This window comes from Cnephaeus nilssonii (genome assembly GCF_951640355.1).
Source record: "Cnephaeus nilssonii genome assembly, chromosome: 23".
Classification (NCBI taxonomy): domain Eukaryota; kingdom Metazoa; phylum Chordata; class Mammalia; order Chiroptera; family Vespertilionidae; genus Cnephaeus; species Cnephaeus nilssonii.
Genome location: NC_137094.1, coordinates 10035421 through 10055114, shown reverse-complemented (window position 1 = coordinate 10055114; position 19694 = coordinate 10035421). Strand labels below are relative to the sequence as shown.

The window sequence follows — 19694 nt, the reverse complement described above, 5'->3', positions numbered from 1 at the left end:
GTTTTATAAGGTCCTTTTCTAAACTTCACAGTCACACTGGAAACCAGGTTATTAACACGCCCTTCCCCACCACTCCCTCATATAAATAAAACATTGTATTTCATCCCTTTCCTTTCCTTTTTGCTCTTGATCTCTTAAACTCACTGCCAGCAAAACTCCCTGCATCTTGACCCAACCCATCACTCTTTGGGAGAAGGTTTTACAAAAGCCCATCTACTTTTGCCTTCTGCCTAACATCCCCCTCCAGCTCTGCCCTGCGAACTTACCCCTTCTTTGACACCCTAGTCTGGATTCTTTCAGGAAGCTCCCCTTTCTATCCTGTTGGTTCAGTCAAAACCAACTCCCAGCTTTCTCTCATTTGAAGGAAAATACAGATGTGTCCCAAAATGTAAATAACATTCTCCTTCCGAAACATGTTAATATGGGACAGGATAATATGGAACAATCCTTGCATCTCATCTCCTTGGCATGTAGGTACTTTCAATGCAATTCAATTCCACAGGGTCTTCTGGTAACTGCAGGGTTGTGTAGTTGGCTGACTGGTCTACCTGATCCTACATAAGAGCTTTCAGGGGTAACTGACATAGAGGATACAAATGGCCACTGTTTTTAATTTGAGAAACAGTTTCTTTGTATTAATTCACATGAAACGTGCCTTTTCTTTGAGGTGTACATGTCACTTTCATGGCCTTGCATAAAATGTCTATCCAGTTTATTATCCTCTCCTAGATTTGGTTTCTAATCGCTGGTAATCTTGGTGTAGCCACCACTTTTTTACATCCCTCTCATACCCTTTGACTATTCTGAATCAATTGTCCATTTCCCAGCACCCATGGGTGATGCTCTCTATGCAGTGAATTGGTTTTTGAAGAGATCTACCTCCATAGTAAGCATGTGACTGTCTTTGCCCACAGGAGTGCGTCTTGACAGAGTACGTGGAGGCCGGCAGAAGTACAAGCGCAGAATAGATGCGGAGAACAGCCCCTACCTGAACCCCCAGCTGGTTCAGCCAGCCAAAAAGCCATGTAAGTACAGCAGACATGTCTGGCTGCCCAGCACTCAGAATCCCCCCTCCCACGTCCCCCACCCCCGTGGGCTCTGTGTATCACTTTGGCGTGCCCATCCCTACCGACTCCAAGGAGGCTTGTCTTTGTTGGGGGGCCATGGCTCTAATCCCAAGGATTGCCTTTGAGGGGCAATAGCAACTCAACTAATGATCTTCTTCTTTCCTATGGTTTTTCTCGCCCCTCCCTCTATTCACCTAGTCATTTTGTGGAAGCGGAAGTACATTAAGGCATTGCTTATATAATGCGGATTTTACATTTACTGGTTCCTTTTATTTTCAGAGGTACATCAAATGGATCATACTGTGATCATTAGTTCATTGGAGCTGTTAGTTTCAGATTTCACAAGAAAGTGATTTTTGTAGTTTTCGCTAACTAAATGAGTTTGACTGCTCAACCTCCCCATGAAAATACATTAGGAGCCTCATTAATTTGCAGCTAGAGAAGGTTAACACACTAGCTAGCAATAGATTAAAACAAGAATGGGCCCTGCTAATAACAAGCATAGGTTGATGGTTCCATCTCAGGTGCCCTTATGGGCATCATGAATTGTTTTTTAAGAGCCCGTGGTTTCTTAATGCCAGGTTGCCATTGGAAGGGGCGATGGTACGGTGCTCAAATGCAAGCCCCATTCTCTTTGCCATTAAGTAAAAGAGCTGGAATATAGATTGAGGCAATAACTGTATCCCATTTGCTGAAAAATCAGTTCACAGCTGCTGTGCAACAGCCCTAGCATTTTAGGGGGGTTATGCAAAGAGTTCATATCAGCCACTGAGAAGACTTAGTGGAGACGGTGCTGGCATTCAGCTGTCTTTGTCTCAGGAGACACGCCCAGCGCTCACTCACATTGATAGCAGTTCCAGAAAAGACACGGGTATTTTGTTGTTATCTGCTTTCAAGGGAAGAGAAAAAAGTGTCTGCTTCTAATTCAGACTCTCCAGGAGGGGTCGCTGCTGCGCACCGTACAGTGAGCATATGGGGATGGGTTAAATAAATAAAACAGACCCTGAACTGTAAACGAAAGGACATTTCAGCTATGTCAAAGGGAAAACAACCAGTTTTACATAAAATTAAAGCTTAAGTGAACATATGGCATAGTTTCCTTTTGCCTTTCCAAAAAACATTATGTTGATTATACCTTCAATTGTCCAATCTGGCATCTTCTCCGCAGCCTGCATAAGCTCTTTGGCATTCTGCAAATACAATCCCGGACTGCATTAAGCAGATTTTGCACATTATAATAATAAAAAAAAACTTTCTGATAATACAATAAAGTGCAATAAACACTAATGCTTAATTTCATTAGAGGTTTAGTTTGCCTGGATTCGGTAATACACAAAGTGCCCGTTTCTCATTCATTTTATGCAAACATTGACCAAAACCATTGATAATTTCCTCTCAGGAGAGAAAAATGCACACCGGCCCATGATAAAGGAACGTCTATGGTTTGGGGCGTAAACCTGAGGAATTGGGAAGTGGCATGTCAAGTACCTTTAAGGAGATTACAGCAATTTCAGTGAGCTTCATTCGTCTGAGATAAAGAGGGTTCCTAATAAATCATTACTCATTATCCCAAGGCCTCTGTGTTAATTTTCCTGAGTCCATCCAATTAGTGTGTTTTGGTAACAAACATTTATAAAACTTAATTTTCAGATCCTGTCGGATAAGTGTCAAGAGACGGTACTTGGGCCGTCGGCGGAAAGTGGCTGGGGAGATTTCTGGAACCTGACTGATTGGGTAGCGCCAAAGCCCCAGAGTGGAAATTGGGTTCTATTGATTCTAATTAGGGAAACATTAAATAAGATTTACCTAGAAGCAGTGCCGCGGGCTATTCCGTCTCCTGAATGATGGGCATTTCCAAGCTTCCACCCCATTTCTCTGACCCCAAGTCAAGTGCCTGTTGGCGTGGCTGAAACAGGTAGCATGTTTCCTGTGATAAATAAGAACTGGAATTTCAGGGTTTCCTTCGGTTCCATGTCTGTGCCCGTTATCACTGCACTTTCCTCTAGAATGGGAATCCGGTGGTTGTTGCTCAAAGGTTTTGTTGATTGTCAGAGCCAGGGAAGGGGAGACTTTTCCAAGCGAGACTAAAATATTATATTTGTTAATATGCAGGGAGTTGTTTCTCGAGCACATACAGGAAACCAATGCCATTCTCTGCAGATCCTGCAAAGTAAAAAAAAAAAAATTACAAAGACTCTCTATTTAACTTCAATGTTTACCAAAAACTGTGGCATTTCGGGATATTTTCTCCCAAATCTGCAGTTTTATGATAATTGAATATTACTGCCAATGAATGGTTATCTGTTGATGATTGGCAATATATGTAATTCTTATCGGAGCCGTAATAATAACATTTGAAAATATGTCAGGAAAAAATACTTTATAGTTTGGATGAGTCTCCTTGTTATCAGGTTAAAGGCGATTCAAAGAATGTTATGTTTTCAATTCAAATGAATAGGAAGTATTTCAATTAGGGTTAAAAAGTTATAGTGAAAGGAAAATGACATAGTAAACAGAGAGGAAACTTTAGCTTTGCTCACAAAAATCCCATTTAATGCCCCATTTTGTCCAGAGTCGTATAGTACATAGAATATGGAAATATTTATTCTTACCCATTTCCATCTCCCCACTTAGCAGAAAGTACAAAAATCTAAAGCTTTTCACAGACATGGAAAATGGGGCCAAGCCGAAAAACCATTCCGTTCGCGAGCCTTTACAGCCCCCTCCATAAACCCGCACATGCCCCCGGGCAGTAAAACACATTTGATGTGATGCTTTTCATTTGTCTCCAGTGTTTATTTTATGAAGGTTTTTAAAAACATAAATCATAAATTTCAGACAGATAAATCTGAACCAGAAAATGAACTAAACACAACAGATGAAAATAGAGGATTGAAGAATTAGATACTCCAGGGAGAACACATTGTACCATTTAAATAAGACTATTTTTCTGGAAACTGATATTGTCTGTATTGAGGACATTGGCTAGTATGCAGGGAGAGGGGGAAGGAAAAAATGTTCCTATTTAGTGCGTCCCACAAAGATAGAGTTATTGAGTCCCTAATTCGCCCAAGCAGGAGGGCTCTGACCATTGCTCTTCTTTAAAGGAATTAAGACCATTAAGGATTTTCAGACCATGATGACTATGGGCATTAGTAGTTCTTCGCCTTCCACATTATATTCCAGATTTCAGTGCTTGACTGTGCATTTTTATCTTAAAAGCTGTTGTCTACTACTTAACCTGCTCCGCCAAATCCCACTTAAGACTTAACGCGTGAACCCAGAGAGCATCTAACTTCTCTTATCTGTTTGCTACAAACGTTTTCATTCCAGGAGAGAGGCTGCATTCCCACAGAGGCAGGTAGAGCCAAGGAGAAGACGAAGACAGGAATGCACCTGTTAGGACTGCAGCTGCTCTGTCTCGCTATATGTGTTCCGAATGCTGGTTAATGTGCCTATAGGGAACCCTAAGTAGAATACGTTGGGTTTCTTGTAGGCGATTTGAATTCCTGTTCAAAACCCAACATGCTCTGAGGTTTGTAAAAGAAGGATGATGCTACTAGTGATCTCGCAGTGCTCTGGTCTGATCCTGCAGATAACAAGATTGTTTCCCATTTGTTGGTGGCCGAACCGGAGAAGATCTATGCCATGCCTGACCCCACCGTCCCCGACAGCGACATCAAAGCCCTCACTACGCTGTGCGACTTGGCCGACCGAGAGCTGGTGGTGATCATTGGATGGGCCAAGCATATTCCAGGTACATTCTCTGAAAATAATTTTTTTAAAAAAGAAAAGGAAAACAGTGTAGTTCATTCTGTAGGTGGTATATGTACATTTGGGCAAATTATACATTTTCTCTGTGGGATTTTTTTTAACATTTACCTTTTTTTTAATTATACTTAATTTAAAGCTTTCCCGATCTTTATAGAACCCTAAACCTTTTTCTATCTGTACCAACTTGAACTCTTGTTAATTATGTTTTCCTATATGGATGTACTATTGCCAATGTAAGATAAAGACAATATAATTTTAAAAAACAACGACACAGTTCTTTATTCCTTTTAAAATTCTGAGCTTTCTCCTAAGGAAATGCTTCTACTTTTATTTTCATGGTAAAAGGTGTTTTTGTCACCAGTCATCTAATGTAAATTTGTTTCCTTCTTTTTAAGAATAATTCATTTTGTTGTTCATGGTGGCTGTTTATACTGTTTATTCATATACTATTCATATTCACAAGCTTTGCTTTGGTTTACAATAAGATGTTCACCATGAGTTTATACAGAAATTAATGAAAGGAAATGTTACACTGACATTGGAAATTTTCTCCTGTGGTAACTTCAAAGTAGTCTTTTAAAATAGCCTCTTTCTTTTCTTTCTTGACCCATCCTGTCATATCAAACCTATGCCCCACCACAGATTCTGAGAAGTCTAGTCATCTAGAAGTATTATTTTTTGTTTGCTTGAATGTTGATCTTCAAATCGCTTACAAGGAAATTTTTCAATGGTGAGCCAGGCTTTCCTGGTTACAGTTAACTTATTTCTGTCTCCTTAAACTAGTTTGTCTTTATGCTTTGAATGCTACAGTAATTTCTTTAATCAAATTGATGGAAGTCCCTTTCCCAGCCCACACTGAAACCAATTTATTGGTCATGATACGCCAGCTATGTTGCTAACAGTCGTAACGAACTGTCAGGCAGTATCGCAGGGAAGCTAATTTGAAGTCATTAGGTGTGCAGCGCTCAGGCGACAATTTGTTACAGTGGTTAGCGACACAGCTGACGTTTCTGAATGGCTTTGTTCGGGGCTGTTCTCGATGAGGCCAAGCAAATTGTAAACTAATTTAAACATCACTCTGTATTATACCGGCTACTCTGTCTTACACTGTTTGCTAATAAAGCACCCCAAATTAAGTCAAAACTAGTTAAATAGGTGAGCTGGAGTGTGTTCTTCAGACAATACCTACACAGGGGTCGCTGCGCATACAAAAAGCATGAGAATTGGATCATATGGATAGGTGGCATTGTATCAGGATTGTCATCACATCCATGACTTTTAGGAAAAGCAAAAAAAAATTTATATATATATATATATATGATGTTAAGACATTTGGGAATGGTGGCAGTGGCAACAGAATTTGCTTGAATGATAAATATAAACTTACCCAGAAGGAAAGTGTTAGGAAGGGTTTTAGAGCCAAAAGATACAAGACTAACATTTGGCGAAATTTCCATGGATACTTTTTTAGACTATCAATTCTAATATATAAAAACCCTGGGTCCGTCACGACTGGAGGCTCGACCAACTGGAAGTCAGTCAGACATCCCCCGAGGGGTCCCAGATTGGAGAGGGTGCAGGCTGGGCTGAGGGACACCCCCCCCCAGTGCACGAATTTCATGCACCAGGCCTCTAGTGTGTGTGTATAATTTAACACCAGTCTTGGTCTTAAATTAAATGGCAGTATATATATATATATATATATATATATATATATCCACTTATATTTATATATTCTATCATTTTATACGTACACATATATACTTACATGTTGAAACTATCACTGCTGCATGTCCTCTGGGGAGCAAAGTTGAGCTGTCCCCATTGTTCCATCCTAGGAATTGGTGATTATCACCCTTAATTCACAGACAGGGAGATCTGGGGCAGAGAGAGGGGAAAACACGTACACACTTCACAAATGTACCCTGTGCCTTCAAAGCACTCATTCAGTATTGCTTCCTGCAGTCGAATTAGGATATTTTGGTGTCCTGGTTGGTTGCATTTGAAAGAACTATCCTGTATAATAAAACCCTAATATGCAAATCTACTGAACAGCGGAATGACCGGTCGCTATAATGTGCACTGACCACCAAGGGGCAGACACTCAACACAGGAGCTGCCCCCTGGGGGTCAGTGCATTCCCACAGGGGGAAAACCACTCATCCAGAAGCCAGGCTTATGGCTGGCGAGCGCAGCAGTGGTGGCAGGAGCCTCTCCCACCTCTGCTGCAGGTGGGTGGTAAGAAGCAAGGAGTCCCGGACTGCGAGAGCCCCAGACTGTGAGAGGGATGTCTGACTGCTGGCTTAGGCCCGATCCCCAGCAAGCAGACATACCCCGAGGGGTCACGGACTGCAAGAGAGCACAGTCTGGGCTGAGGGACACCCCCCCCCCCCCGCCCTGAGTGCATGAATTTCGTGCACCAGGCCTTTAGTTTCAAAATAATAATGATGATACTGTTATTAGCATGAAAGGCTATGTCACCATGACTGCAAGCCACCATGTTTCAGAGAACTCGCCCCAATTCTTCCTGGTGTCAGGGAGGTGTTAAGCCAATATTTGGGTGTGGTACAGACATTCCATGATAAGGCCCCATAAAACTCAACACCTCCTTCTGGTGTTTCCTGGTAAGAAAAAGGCAGCGATGCATCTGTGGGACCAGTCATGCATCGAAGTAGAAATGTAGCTTACACAGGAACTTGTCCCCAAAGAGGGGCTCTGGTGACTAGGGAAGACAGTAACTTTAAATAACTATGAGTAACAGCAATTGCAGTGGTGGAAGCAATTACTATACGATTATGTGTTCAGTCTTAAATGGGGGCTTAGCATTGGTGAGCACTGACGTTATTCTCCCTCTGTAGTAAATGCCAGAGCTTGTCACTGTGGAGTGGTGACTCAAAGCTCTGGTTTTTGTGACACCCTGAGGGTGCTGTAAATGATTGCAAGGAGCTCAGGACATGTGCCTCAGTGGTTGAGCATCAGCCTATGAACCAGGAAGTCATGGTTCAATTCTAGGTCAGGGCACAGAGCCAGTTTGTGGGCTGGATCCCCCATAGAGGGGGATCATCATTGATGTTTCTATCTCTCCCTCTCCCTTCCTATCTGAAATTAATAAAAATATATTTTAAAAAATAAATGATTTCAAGAAGTATCTTGGTTTTTCAGAAAGGGATTGTAAAAATAAGAATTTACTGAAACTCTCATTTATATATATATATCCTATCTAATAAAATAGTAATATGCAAATTGACCATCACTCCAACACACAAGATGTGTGGACACAAGATGGCCACCACAAGAAGGCCAGCAGGGGAGGGCAGTTGTGGGCGATCAGGCCAGCAGAGGAGGGAAGTTGGGGGCAACCGGACCTATAGGGAAGGGCAGTTGTGGGGGAACCAGGCCTGCAGGGGAGAGCAGTTGGCAGGGACCAGGCCTACAGGTGAGGGCAGTTAGGGTGACCAGGCCTGCAGGGGAGGGCAGTTAGGAGTGACCAGGCCTGCAGGGGAGGGCAGTTAGGGGCAATCAGGCTGGCAGGGGAGCAGTTGGGCATCAATCAGGCTGGTAGGGGAGTGGTTAGGGGGTGATCAGGCTGGCAGGCAGAAGTGGTTAGGGGCAATCAGGAAGGCAGGCAGGTGAGCAGTTGGGAGCCAGCAGTCCTGGATTGTGAGAGGGATGTCCGACTGCCCGGTAGGGTTGGGCCTAAATGGGCAGTCGGACATCCCTCGAGGGGTTCCAGATTGGAGAGGATGCAGGCTGGGCTGAGGGACACCCCCCCCCCCCATGCACGAATTTTGTGCACCAGGCCTCCAGTGTGTGTGTGTGTGTGTGTGTGTGTGTGTGTGTGTATGCATATATATGTTAGATTTATATTTATTGTTGAAAGTATTACAGATGTCCTTCCCCCCCCAATTGTCACCTTCTACCCTGCACCCCCCCCCCAGGCCTTCACCACACTATTGTCTTTGTCCATAGGTTATGCATATATGCATATAAGTTTCCTGGTTAATCTCTCCCCACCTACCCACACCTCTGCCTTCCCTCTGAGATTCCTCAGTCTGTTCCATGGTTCTATGTGTCTGGATCAGTTTTGTTCATCAATTTATTTTGTTCATTAGATACCGTGTGAGAATGAGATCATGTGATACTTGTCTTTCTCTGGCTGGCTTTGTGCCATGCAGGGTTTGGGTCAGAAGGATGCTCTGCTCTTGGAGTGCTGGTAATCCTTGGGTTCAGGGATGCTGGGCACAGCAGCCCTGGCAGTGTGGGCTAGGGGTGCAAAGACAAAGAGAACATGAAGATTAAAGTGGACCTCTGCCTTGCAAGTAAAATGGAGTTCTAGATAACTGGGCCAGAGCCAGAATTTAAGCCAAATCAGAACTGAAATCTCACCAGTCTTCGTCTTAAATTAAGAACTCCTTGGTCCTCGCTGGTTGGCTTAATGGGTAGAGCATCACCCTGCGGACTGAAGGGTCCTGGGCTCAGTTCCAATTGCAGGCTCGGCCAATCAGTGATTCTCTCTCCTCATTGATGGATGTTTCTGTCTCTCTCTCTCTCCCTCTTCCTTCCTTTCTGAAATAAATAAAATATAATTTAAAAAGAAAAAACAACTCTTTTTTATAACACTAGAGACTCCTCCTTTTTAATATAATAAAATTTAAGCCTTTTCCCTCTATATCCTATCCTGTTCTTAGTTTGTGGAATATGACACACAGAGAAACACACATTAAAATGTATTTGTATTGATTTTAGAGAGAGAGCAAGGGGAGGGAGGGAAGGAGGGAGAGAGAAAAAAGAGAGAGAGAGAGAGAGAGAGAGAGAGAGAGAGAGAGAGAGAGAGAGGAAGGAACATGGATGTGAGAGAAAAACATTGATCAGTTGCTTCCCATATGCACCCTGACCAGGGATTAAACCAGTAACCTGGGCATGTGCTAGTGGGAATTGAACCTCAGACCTCTGGGTACATGGGGCGATGCTCAACCAACTGAGCCACACCAGCTAGGGCGACACACACACAATTCTCAAAGATCAAGTTTAACATCCAAGTTAAGACCAGCTGTCTTTCTGCATCCCTGAGAATGTACTCTTTTGCATATTTGCTTTTGCTACATGAGAAAAAAGTGAAGAATTCAGTAACAGAACCCACTGAAAAATACATACGGAGTGGGCCTTTTTTTAAGAAATCAGTAAATAGAATTAGTTGTCTTACTTAAATAAATCATATAAATGGAAAAGTGTGTTATGAAACATGACCCTACTTTATCTAAAGGAAAGAGAGAGAGAGAGAGAGAGAGAGAGAGAGAGAGAGAGAGAGAGAGATCACGAGGGCTTTAGAAAATGCTTGACTTTCGCCAGAGGAGCATCAGGGCACACGAACAGATGATGGTGCCCTAATAGCCCTTCTTAAGAATGACAGGGCCCCGCCATTAGCATCCTTTTATATCCTTAAAAATTGCTCACGCCTCGCTTTTCTGGTTCCTATCTGCCTGCCTCTTTTTTATTTCTCTTTCAATTCCGGCCGCGCTCGGATAAGCGCGTGCTAACACAATATGATTGAGCTGTAAAAGGGAACGCTGTCGCCCCTAATCTCCTTTATGTAGATACGGAGGCTGGCACACTCCACTTCATTCTCCTGCCATTGTCGGCCTGTTTGAGAATGAGCCGCGGAGTAATGGAGGCTCGTAGATATCAGAGCTACGTTTCTCGGGGTGTGATAAGACGGTTATCGGCCCTGCAAGTCAGACCTGTGACTGTGCTCTGCCGTTGATTAAAATATTATTATTTTCTGTACCTCCGTTGCCAAGAGGGAGCAGGTCCTGAGTCAGGTGGCCCTTAAAAGAGCACAGCCCGTCTGAGCTGACCTAGCTAAGTGGCTTAAATACATTTATGGGTCTCGCCTGACAGTTTTTAGCAGTATAGGGAGGTATTTGAACAGTTAAGTGAATGAATGCATTTTGGGCGGTTTTGTTCTTTTTCAAATAGGGCACGTTTTTCAGCGAGGCTTGTTTATGTTGAACATGACAAATGAAATGATTACCAGCTAAAGAAGGAACACTCTGGTCAAGTTTGGGGCCCTTTAGTCACATTTTTTAAGTCGTGTCTATTGTAATGACAGCAACCAGAAAAAGAAAAAAAACAACACCTACAATTTTGCTTCAGACAGAGTGAAAGCAGGAAATATTAAGCTCTAAAAGAAAAACACACCAGGAAAAGAAGTGATAAAACAGTCTTTACCTAGAGTTATTCACATTATAAATAGAAATCTAAAGTATAAGAGCCAGTATTTTCCATTTACTCTGAAATATATTTTGTGAAAACCTTAGTGGAAAAAAATGGCTCATTCATTTGGCTTTTAAAATTTTTCTCAACAGAAATATTCAGACTTTTCTAGAAATGACAGAAATCTCCAAAGAACATGAGTAAACTACTTCTACATAAGGGTATACATTTGTGGAAGAATAATTTGAAACATTTGTTGCTAATAACGCTGCTTAAAGATACATTTATTGTTCTGGAGCATTTCATGTAGAGGCCAATTTTTAAGATTATGTCATCCTCCAACCAAAGTTGCAGAATAGTTTTTAAAAAATTCCCATTACTTACCTTTAAAAAAAAATTGATTTTAGAGAGGAAGGGAGAGGGAGAGAGAGAAACATCAATGATGAGAGAGATTCATGGATCAACTGCCTCCTGCACGTCCTCCTCTGAGGATTGAGCCCACAACCCGGCATGTGCCCTGACTGGGAATTGAACCGTGCCCTCCTGGTTCATAGGTCTACGCTCAACCACTGAGCCATGCCGGCCGGGCCCCATTACTTATCTTAAACTGGTAGCACCATTAAATGATTAGAATGTGTAAAGAAGTACAAGAAAGGGTAGTGGAAATAATTACCGTAAGGTTAAAATTCCATTTGTAACACAAAACATGTTTCTATGTGTGTAAGTATGTGATAATGGTTTGAAGCTTAGAAAACAGGGCATAGTTGACTAAGAGAGCTATATATAAATAGCACCTAATAGGCTATTTTTGATTGTATCATTGGCACTTGATACATTTTTATTGATTAGTGGATTTAAAAAACGCACAAAACACACTGTTCCTTGCCCCTGAGCTCCCACCTTCCTCCGCATCTCAACTAAATTTACACATACTTGTAATTTCTATTTTGCTATGGATGAATTTAAGCAATTACAGCTTCTTTAATCAGGGTTAAATTTTTTTTTGTACATATAACTTAATGATTTCAGAACTGTGAAATCTTTTAGATACGTGGAGAAAATATACATTTAAGACTAAAGCCCTAGCACTTAATAATACTACTTAAGTTATAAGTATACTCCACTACCAAATAGATGGAGGTTCTATTTAATGTATCTGGTGGTTGTATACCTTGTACCTGGAGCTGTGGTTCGTAAGCGTAGAAGGATTCTGCAAGTACAATCAGAAAACCTCAGTTGCTCTAGTTGAGTAATTATTTGTAAATTATTAATGGCCATAGTCATGACTTACATTATGAAAATCAAATGGGGAAATGCACATAAGTATAATTATTTGCAAGTTATCAAGCATGTTCTAAACATAAAATATTGAATGTTCATTTTGGTCTCTAAGATGCTGCACAAAGGTTGTCATTTTGTTGACGTTAAAACCAAGTGGTCCAAAAAGCTAGTGTTCATAAAAGCCATTTCAAAAAACATTCAGAATAAATATTGGTTGTAGTAGAAAGGGGGCGAGCTTCTTAACCAGGAGGAGCTGGTGTGGATATCGCCATCATTCTGTCCTAAAGAATTTAGCCCATCCTCATTGGCCAAACCAAAAATAACAGAATGCTTATCAGCTTCTGAAGCTATAACTGTGATATGGACTGTGGTATAACTGTGATATATACACAATTACACTGGGGAATATTTTGTGGAAAAAAGTAATCAGAAATATCTCCTAAGGACTCCTTTATTTTCTACAGCTACTCTTGCCAGAAAAAAAAAAGTATTGACAAGTTTCAACAACAATCAAGTTTGCAGGTTTCATAGACACTGACCCAGCTTTAAGAGGCACCCAAATGTTGTTACGGAAGCTCACAGGTATTCTGTAGGTGGGTTTTATCCTTAGCATCCGCACTGGATAGATGAGTCAACTTGCGAGTCAGGGACTTTGACTCACATTATGTCTTTACCTCTCAGTGTCATTGTTTGTGTGACCTAAGTCACCGTTCTGTGGCCATACTAAGTTACCTGTGCCCTGTGACCTCTATGCCAGCGTTACTTCTGCCATCCACACATAGCCATGCCTTTGTATGCCTCTGATCCGAGAGGAAGCATGATTTCATAGCAGTCACGGGTACAATTTGTGTCTACACTGCGTTTGCTACTATAGGAAATATAACAGATATACGTGATGTGATCTTGACCCTGAATAATGCATCCATGTCTTCATAAATACATGTACATGCACATATGTGTCTTAGTGGTTTATGAAGCACTTTCAAACTTTTAGTTGGTATCTACAATAATCCTGTAGGTATTCTGTAGGTAGGTTTTATTCTTATTGTCCCCACTGGATAGATGAGTCAACTTGAGAGTCAGGGAGTTTGACTCACATTACTCAAACCCACAGAACACTTCAGTGACTTCTTATGGTTAACTTTATTAGGCCTTCCTTCCATCTCCTCACCCACTTCCCCACGTTCTGTCATTTGTGCCACACTGCTGACCTGCCTTCCATTATAAGTCTACCGGGATGAAACATACTGCCCTATCTTTACATGTTGTCTATGATAGGGCTCTCATGCTTACAAAATAGATGAAAGGAAAGGAACATGGATGAAAAGAGAGAGTGTAGGACACATCTTCAAATCAGTAAACATCAAGGTGTTGGATGGATAGTGCACCCTAGAGATCTCCGACCACAGATTTGCATGGGACTAGGCAATCCCTGTTTTGCTACTCATCGGAGGGGTTGGAAACATCCTTCTGTGAGGCGTTGCTGAGATTGGACGGTTTCCCGGACTCTGTTCAGACTCACTGGGCATTGAATTTGATTGAGAGGCTCAGGTAAACTGGAGCAGAAGTGCGTTGAGTGACTTGCACCCAACCAGATATCAAACGTTAGCCCCGCCACTTAACCTTGAGTCAGTTCCTCCCTCCCTGTGCTCTGTGTCTCCTCCCTCCCTCTCTCCCTTCCTGCTTATCTTCCTCCCTCCTTTTCTTCCTTTCTTCCTCTCTCAGTCGCTCCCTCCTTCCTCCCTTCCTCCCTCCTCCTTCCTTCCTTTCTTTCTCCCTCCCTCCTTGCCTTCCTCCCTCCCTTCCGCCCTGCTTGCCTTCCTCCCTCCCTTTCTCTCTCCTTTCCTTTCTTCCTCCCTCCCTTCCTTCCTTTCTAGCGTAGGCATCCAGTGAGCTGTCAGGCACTGTGCAAAAAGGGTGCTCACATGGATGCAGGTTCTGCCTCTAAGACCCTGGCAGTGTAGTAGGTGATTCAGGAAGATGAATTGACAACTGTACCCCAGGGATGAGGCTATGTCACACAGTGTCACATGGACCCATGGAAGGAACAGCAAGGGGTGACTGAGCCAGAGAACTAGGCAAAGGCCCCATCGTGCTGAGGAAATCATATTTTATACTGAAGGCAATGGGGAACCATTGAAATTTTTAAGGTTGGAACTGCCTTTTGTAAATATTAAAATCATACCTTTTGAGGCAAGTTATACAGAGAAAGATTACCCAATACTTTTGAAAATATGTTCCATTCCCAAGTGTTGCAGATTTCTATGTACTATGTCTTAAAATGTTATAATTTCCAGCAAGATCTTGGTAATTGCTCAGCTGTTTTAAATGATAAGGTTAGTCATTCAGTTTACTCTATATCGTGATCATTCAGAAGCCTGCCATAGCCTGAAATCTACCTGAGGATTATCAAAATATTGGCCTCCTGTAGACTTGGCCCGATTCATGCCTTTCTGCTCTGGAATTCTGTTCGGTTCTTCTCAAGGCTACTTGATGAGTTAAAGAGAGAAAGGCCGTTGTGTCTTGTGAGAGGATTGTTATAATAAAAGTTGGTATGATTAGAATAATCCATAAATGCTTAATTAAAAAATTGTCCCCACCTCTAAAAGAATCGGAGGGAGAAGAGCCATGTGATGGGAACATGTTTTGTTCCTCACTTTGCTCCTCGTTGACCCTCTCTTCAACTCTAACCCCACCTCCCCTCTGCGGGCCCGTGGCACTCCCCCCTCCCCCTCGTGTCCCCCTTTATCTGCCTCAGCCAATCTCCAAATGAATGCATGTCTATCCTGGCCTTGGCTTTGACACTCTGGATATATTGATTAATAGTTGCCCTAAGCTCCTTTTAGCAAATCAAATTTTCACTTTTAGCAAGGATTTCGCCTCTGATTTATTCAGCAAAGTGAAACGCACTAAATTGACTTTGACATTCAGGGAAAATGGCTGAAAAGCAAAGAGCAGAGGAAAGAGATATAAATTGTGTGGCAGCTGGAGACTTCAGGCATCACAGAAGCAGTTTTCCGTGGAACCCAGAGCAATTTTAAAGCACTCTTTAAACACACAGAGGGAAGTGATTTCTTCAAAAATAAAACGGTAACTGCTGAGTTTTCTTTCTGAAAGAGGGTGTAAGTATTACTCAGCTGAACTCGGAATTTCTGGTACAATCCATTATATCTTTGTAGATAAAAATAGCCACGTAACGCAGGATCATACATATCAAATTTAGTTCCCGAAAGCTGGGAAGTAACCTAATTACTGGGGAAAATAAATATTCAAGTCATCCCACACACAAGAGAATGGTGAACTCGGAAGGGTGGGAGTAGGGGTGTGTGTGTGTCTGTGTCTGTGTGTGTGTGTGTGTGTGTGTGTGTGTGTGTGTGTGTGTGAAAGAATGGAGCTTTTTAGCACAATGAGCATCTGAATTAATTTGGGATCACAAACTTCAGTAGAGAAAAGACATGTAAATTGGCTCTTCCATATGCCTTTTCCCCGAGAATGTCATCCTTGGCAGTGTTTTTTTCTTTCTTTTTTTAAAATATATTTTTATTGATTTTAGAGAGAAAGGGAGAAGGAGAGAGAGAGATAGAAACATCAATGATGAAAATCATTGATTGGCTGCCTCCTGCAGCATGTCCCCTACTGAGGATTGACCCTGCAACCTGGGCATGTGCCCTGACCAGGAATTGAACCATGACCTCCTGGTTCCTAGGTCAACACTAACCACTGAGCAACTCTGGCCCAGGCCCCACCCCCACCCCCTTTTTGTGTGTGACTAAGTCAGCCTACTTCCTTGTTGGACCAAGGTTCAGTGTGTAGGTCACCATTGTGCTGCAGGTCCAATGTGTGGCTTTGATGTGTGAAAAGAAATGGTGCTGGTGTGGAGGAAGCCAAGGAGAGAAGAGTGGAATGACCTCAGTGTGGGCACCTGGGGAGAGATGAAAGCTGCGAGGTGTTTTCTCACATTGAGATCTAGCAGCCTGTCTCGTCGCCTCTGTTGAGGGGCTGTCAGAGTGCAGAAAGGAGACGGAAGGAGAGACCTAGAGTTGGGATTGCTGTTTATTTACCTCCTTCCTGTTTGGTATGAATTTTCCTGGATCCACCAGGGTCCAGGCACTGCTCTGCCTTTAACTGTGTATGTTGTTATTCTCTTTCCTTTAATTTCAACAAATCCATGCCCAAGGCCAGCCAGGCTGTGCATGTCAGTGGATTTTACCACGCAGGTGATACCTTCACACAGTCCTGGGTATGACCACAGTCACATGGTTTCCCTCAAGCAAGCCTCCTTCCTCCCCAGATAGTACAGTTCAGGCCAATTTTCAGTCGTCCTAAATGGATATTAGTTAGAGGAATCCCATTAGAAAATTTGATTTAACCTGCCGAAATCACTTTCACGGAACAAACTTTCTAAGAAGTGTATGCTGTATAATGAACAGATATAATACCCCCATTTGTTTATAATACCTTGATATTTCTCTTAAGAAGAAAATTTTCTCACCTGGCCGGTGAGGCTCACTGGTTGAGTGTTGATCTATGAACCAGGAGGTCACGGTTTGATTCCCAGTCAGGGCACATGCCTGGGTTGTGAGCTCGATCTCCAGAAGGGGGTGTGCAGGAGGCAGCTGATCCATGATTCTCATTATTGATGTTTCTCTCTCTCCCTCGCCCTTCCTCTATGAAACACATAAAAACATTTAAAAATAAAAAAGAAGTAATGTCTCTCTCTTTCCCCGGGGCGGCGGGGGGAAGATCCACTGTGATATTTTTCTCTCTGAAGCCATCAAGAGCTTTTATTTTTTTTTTTTATTTTTTACCAGGTTATTAGTATATTTTTCCTCCAGCACGAGTCAGGAATGATGAACAAAGTACACAAAACTCCAAGTAGAGAGGCTATTCAGCTTTTGTTTTATACTTGGATCTCTTTTGGTGCAGTTCAGCATTATCATTTTATGAATTAAAAATACCAGCACATTGTACTTTTAGTGAAAGAGAAAAGCATAATAGATAAATACCACCCCTTGGTAATTCTGAGAGCCTTCTAGTCAATTCAACCTAGTTAATCCTGAAATTTTACCAATCTCTGCTAATCACACCGCTTTGCTCCCAATAAGGAAATTGTATTTTCCTTGCCAAGGAAACGGCATTAAATCCTAACTGTAAATTATTTCTATTCTAAAATCAAGGAGGAGGCAGGCGACCAATGATTCTCTCTCATCATTGATGTTTCTATCTTTCTCTCCCTCTCCCTTCCTCTCTCTGAAATCAATAAAAATATTAAAAAATAAAATAAGATCAAGGAGGAGAGGGGACCAGTTCCTTCTACTGGGTTTAGATTAAGCAAGTGGGGAACTGGACGTCAGGGTTGGAGGCACAGCTACCCAGTTGTAGAGTCATCTGAGCCCAATTAAATACCAGAATTCCAGGGGGTCTCCCAAGAGCAGCTCCCCCCCCCCTCCCTCAAAGGAGGCTTCACACCTGCTTAACCTACATTAGGTGAGGATTAATTACCTCAAGTGCCGGGCCCCCTGGCCAGTCAGCATGTTTGGGGCCGGGCACATGGTGGCCTGGGCTGCGGAGGGAGACAGGGAGAAGGAGCAGCTGGGGGCTCGTGGAAGCACTACCTCCTCCTGACGTGGTCAGCACATTCGGGCAGAAAAGATCCAGCCACACTTATTTTTGTGATTTTCTGTGTCATGGCAGGGCCACATGGCGGGGTGTTGCTAACACAGTCTTGTCTACCTGAAAATGGACTCCACCCTGGAAGGTTGTTTCCCCTGTGCGTGGTGCTCCGGTTAGCCTTTTGGAAGAACATGGGATAATTACTCAAGGCTTTTCCGATTTCTTTCCGTGGCTGTTATTCTGATGCAAAGGGCTTTTTTGATAGAGTTTTCAATGTGTTTTAAATCTGCTTGCTTATTGAGAAACATGCCTAGAGGGAGATTTGTGTCACTGTTTGTTTGTGTGTGTGTGTGTGTGTGTTTGTTTATATTTTTACATTTTTATTGATTTCAGAGAGGAAGGGAGAGGGACAGAGAGATAGAAACATCAATGATGAGAGAGAATCATTGATGGGCTGCCTCCTGCATGCCCCACACCTGGGGATCCAGCCCACAACCTGGGCATGTGCCCTAACAGGGAATCAAACTGTGACCTCCTGGTTCATAGGTTGATGCTCAACCACTGAGCCATGCCGGTCGGACTGTGATATATTTTTAAAAAATTGTATACCACAGATTAGAAGCAGTAGGGCCATCTTAGTTCATCTTTAATGTACTATCTGGATATGTCCGATCAGAGCCCTTCCTGAGGGATTGGTATCTGCAGGTCTGGCTCAGCATCCTGCTGTTTCTTGCTGGGAGAAACTGTGGAGAGAAATCCCTACCCAAGGCTGAAGGTTGGCCAACATGATCAACAGCCCAAACTGGCCAAAAATTTGCTCAGTGGAGATGAGAGGACAGGATGGGGTGACATTTGTTGAGATGATCATACTAAAGGCCTGGTACCCGAAATTCATGCACAGGCAGGGTCCGTAAGCCTGGCTGGTGATCAGGGCTGATCAGGGCCTTCTGGGGCCTTCCTTTGCTCCACGCCATCCCCTGGTGGTCAGCACACGTCATAGTGAGCAATCAAACTTCTGGTCTCCCGGTTGAACTCCCAAGGGGACACTGGCATATTAGCCTTTTATATATATACTAGAGGCCTGGTGCATGAAAATTCATGCACTAGGGGGGGGGGGGGTGTCCCTCAGCCCGGCCTGCACCCTCTCAAAGTCCGGAGCCCTCAGGGGATGTCCTACTGGGGAGTCCCGTGGTGAGTGGGCCTAAGCTGCAGTCTGGCCTCCCTCTGCAGGAGGCGACCAGGCTGATCTGGAGAAGATGCCACCCCCATCACCCTGTTGCTGCTGCCACTGCCGGCCACGGCAGCTGCGAGGCCTGAGCCCTGGGCCTTGTAGCCACTGTGGCTTTGTCGGGATGGACGTCCAGAAGACGTTTGCCCTAATTAGCATATTAGTTTTTTATTAGTATAGATAGAAAGTTTCAGGTGTTGGGAGATCTTCTCCCATCACCATATATTATGACCTCTTCACCCCCTACCCCCTTCCCTTGGGCAACCACCACACTGCTGTTTGTGTCCACAAGTTTCAGTTTCATATCCCACATAGGAGTGAACTCATATGGTCCTTAGATTTTTCCAAACTATTTCAATTTTTCCAACTTATTTCAATTAGCATAATATTCCCAAGGTCCATCCACGTGGTTGCAAATAGCATTATTTGCCACAGAATGAAGTGTCTAGGTAACAAGGATAAAATAACCCAAATGCAGGCAATATGATATTTATGAAGCGTCTCTGAGAATACTTGCT

The 19694-nt window shown here is 42.9% G+C and overlaps 1 protein-coding gene across 15 annotated transcripts in view; it reads left to right on the top strand.

The window, feature by feature from the left end:
- ESRRG (estrogen related receptor gamma) overlaps nucleotides 1–19694 on the top strand; it is a 429120-nt gene that overhangs the window by 377687 nt on the left and 31739 nt on the right. For all 15 annotated transcript variants that reach the window (XM_079763434.1, XM_079763447.1, XM_079763440.1 and 12 more), the window contains 2 exons: nucleotides 915–1025; nucleotides 4663–4824. In XM_079763434.1, the coding sequence (XP_079619560.1) occupies nucleotides 915–1025; nucleotides 4663–4824 (273 nt within the window). The remainder of the gene's footprint in view (nucleotides 1–914; nucleotides 1026–4662; nucleotides 4825–19694) is intronic.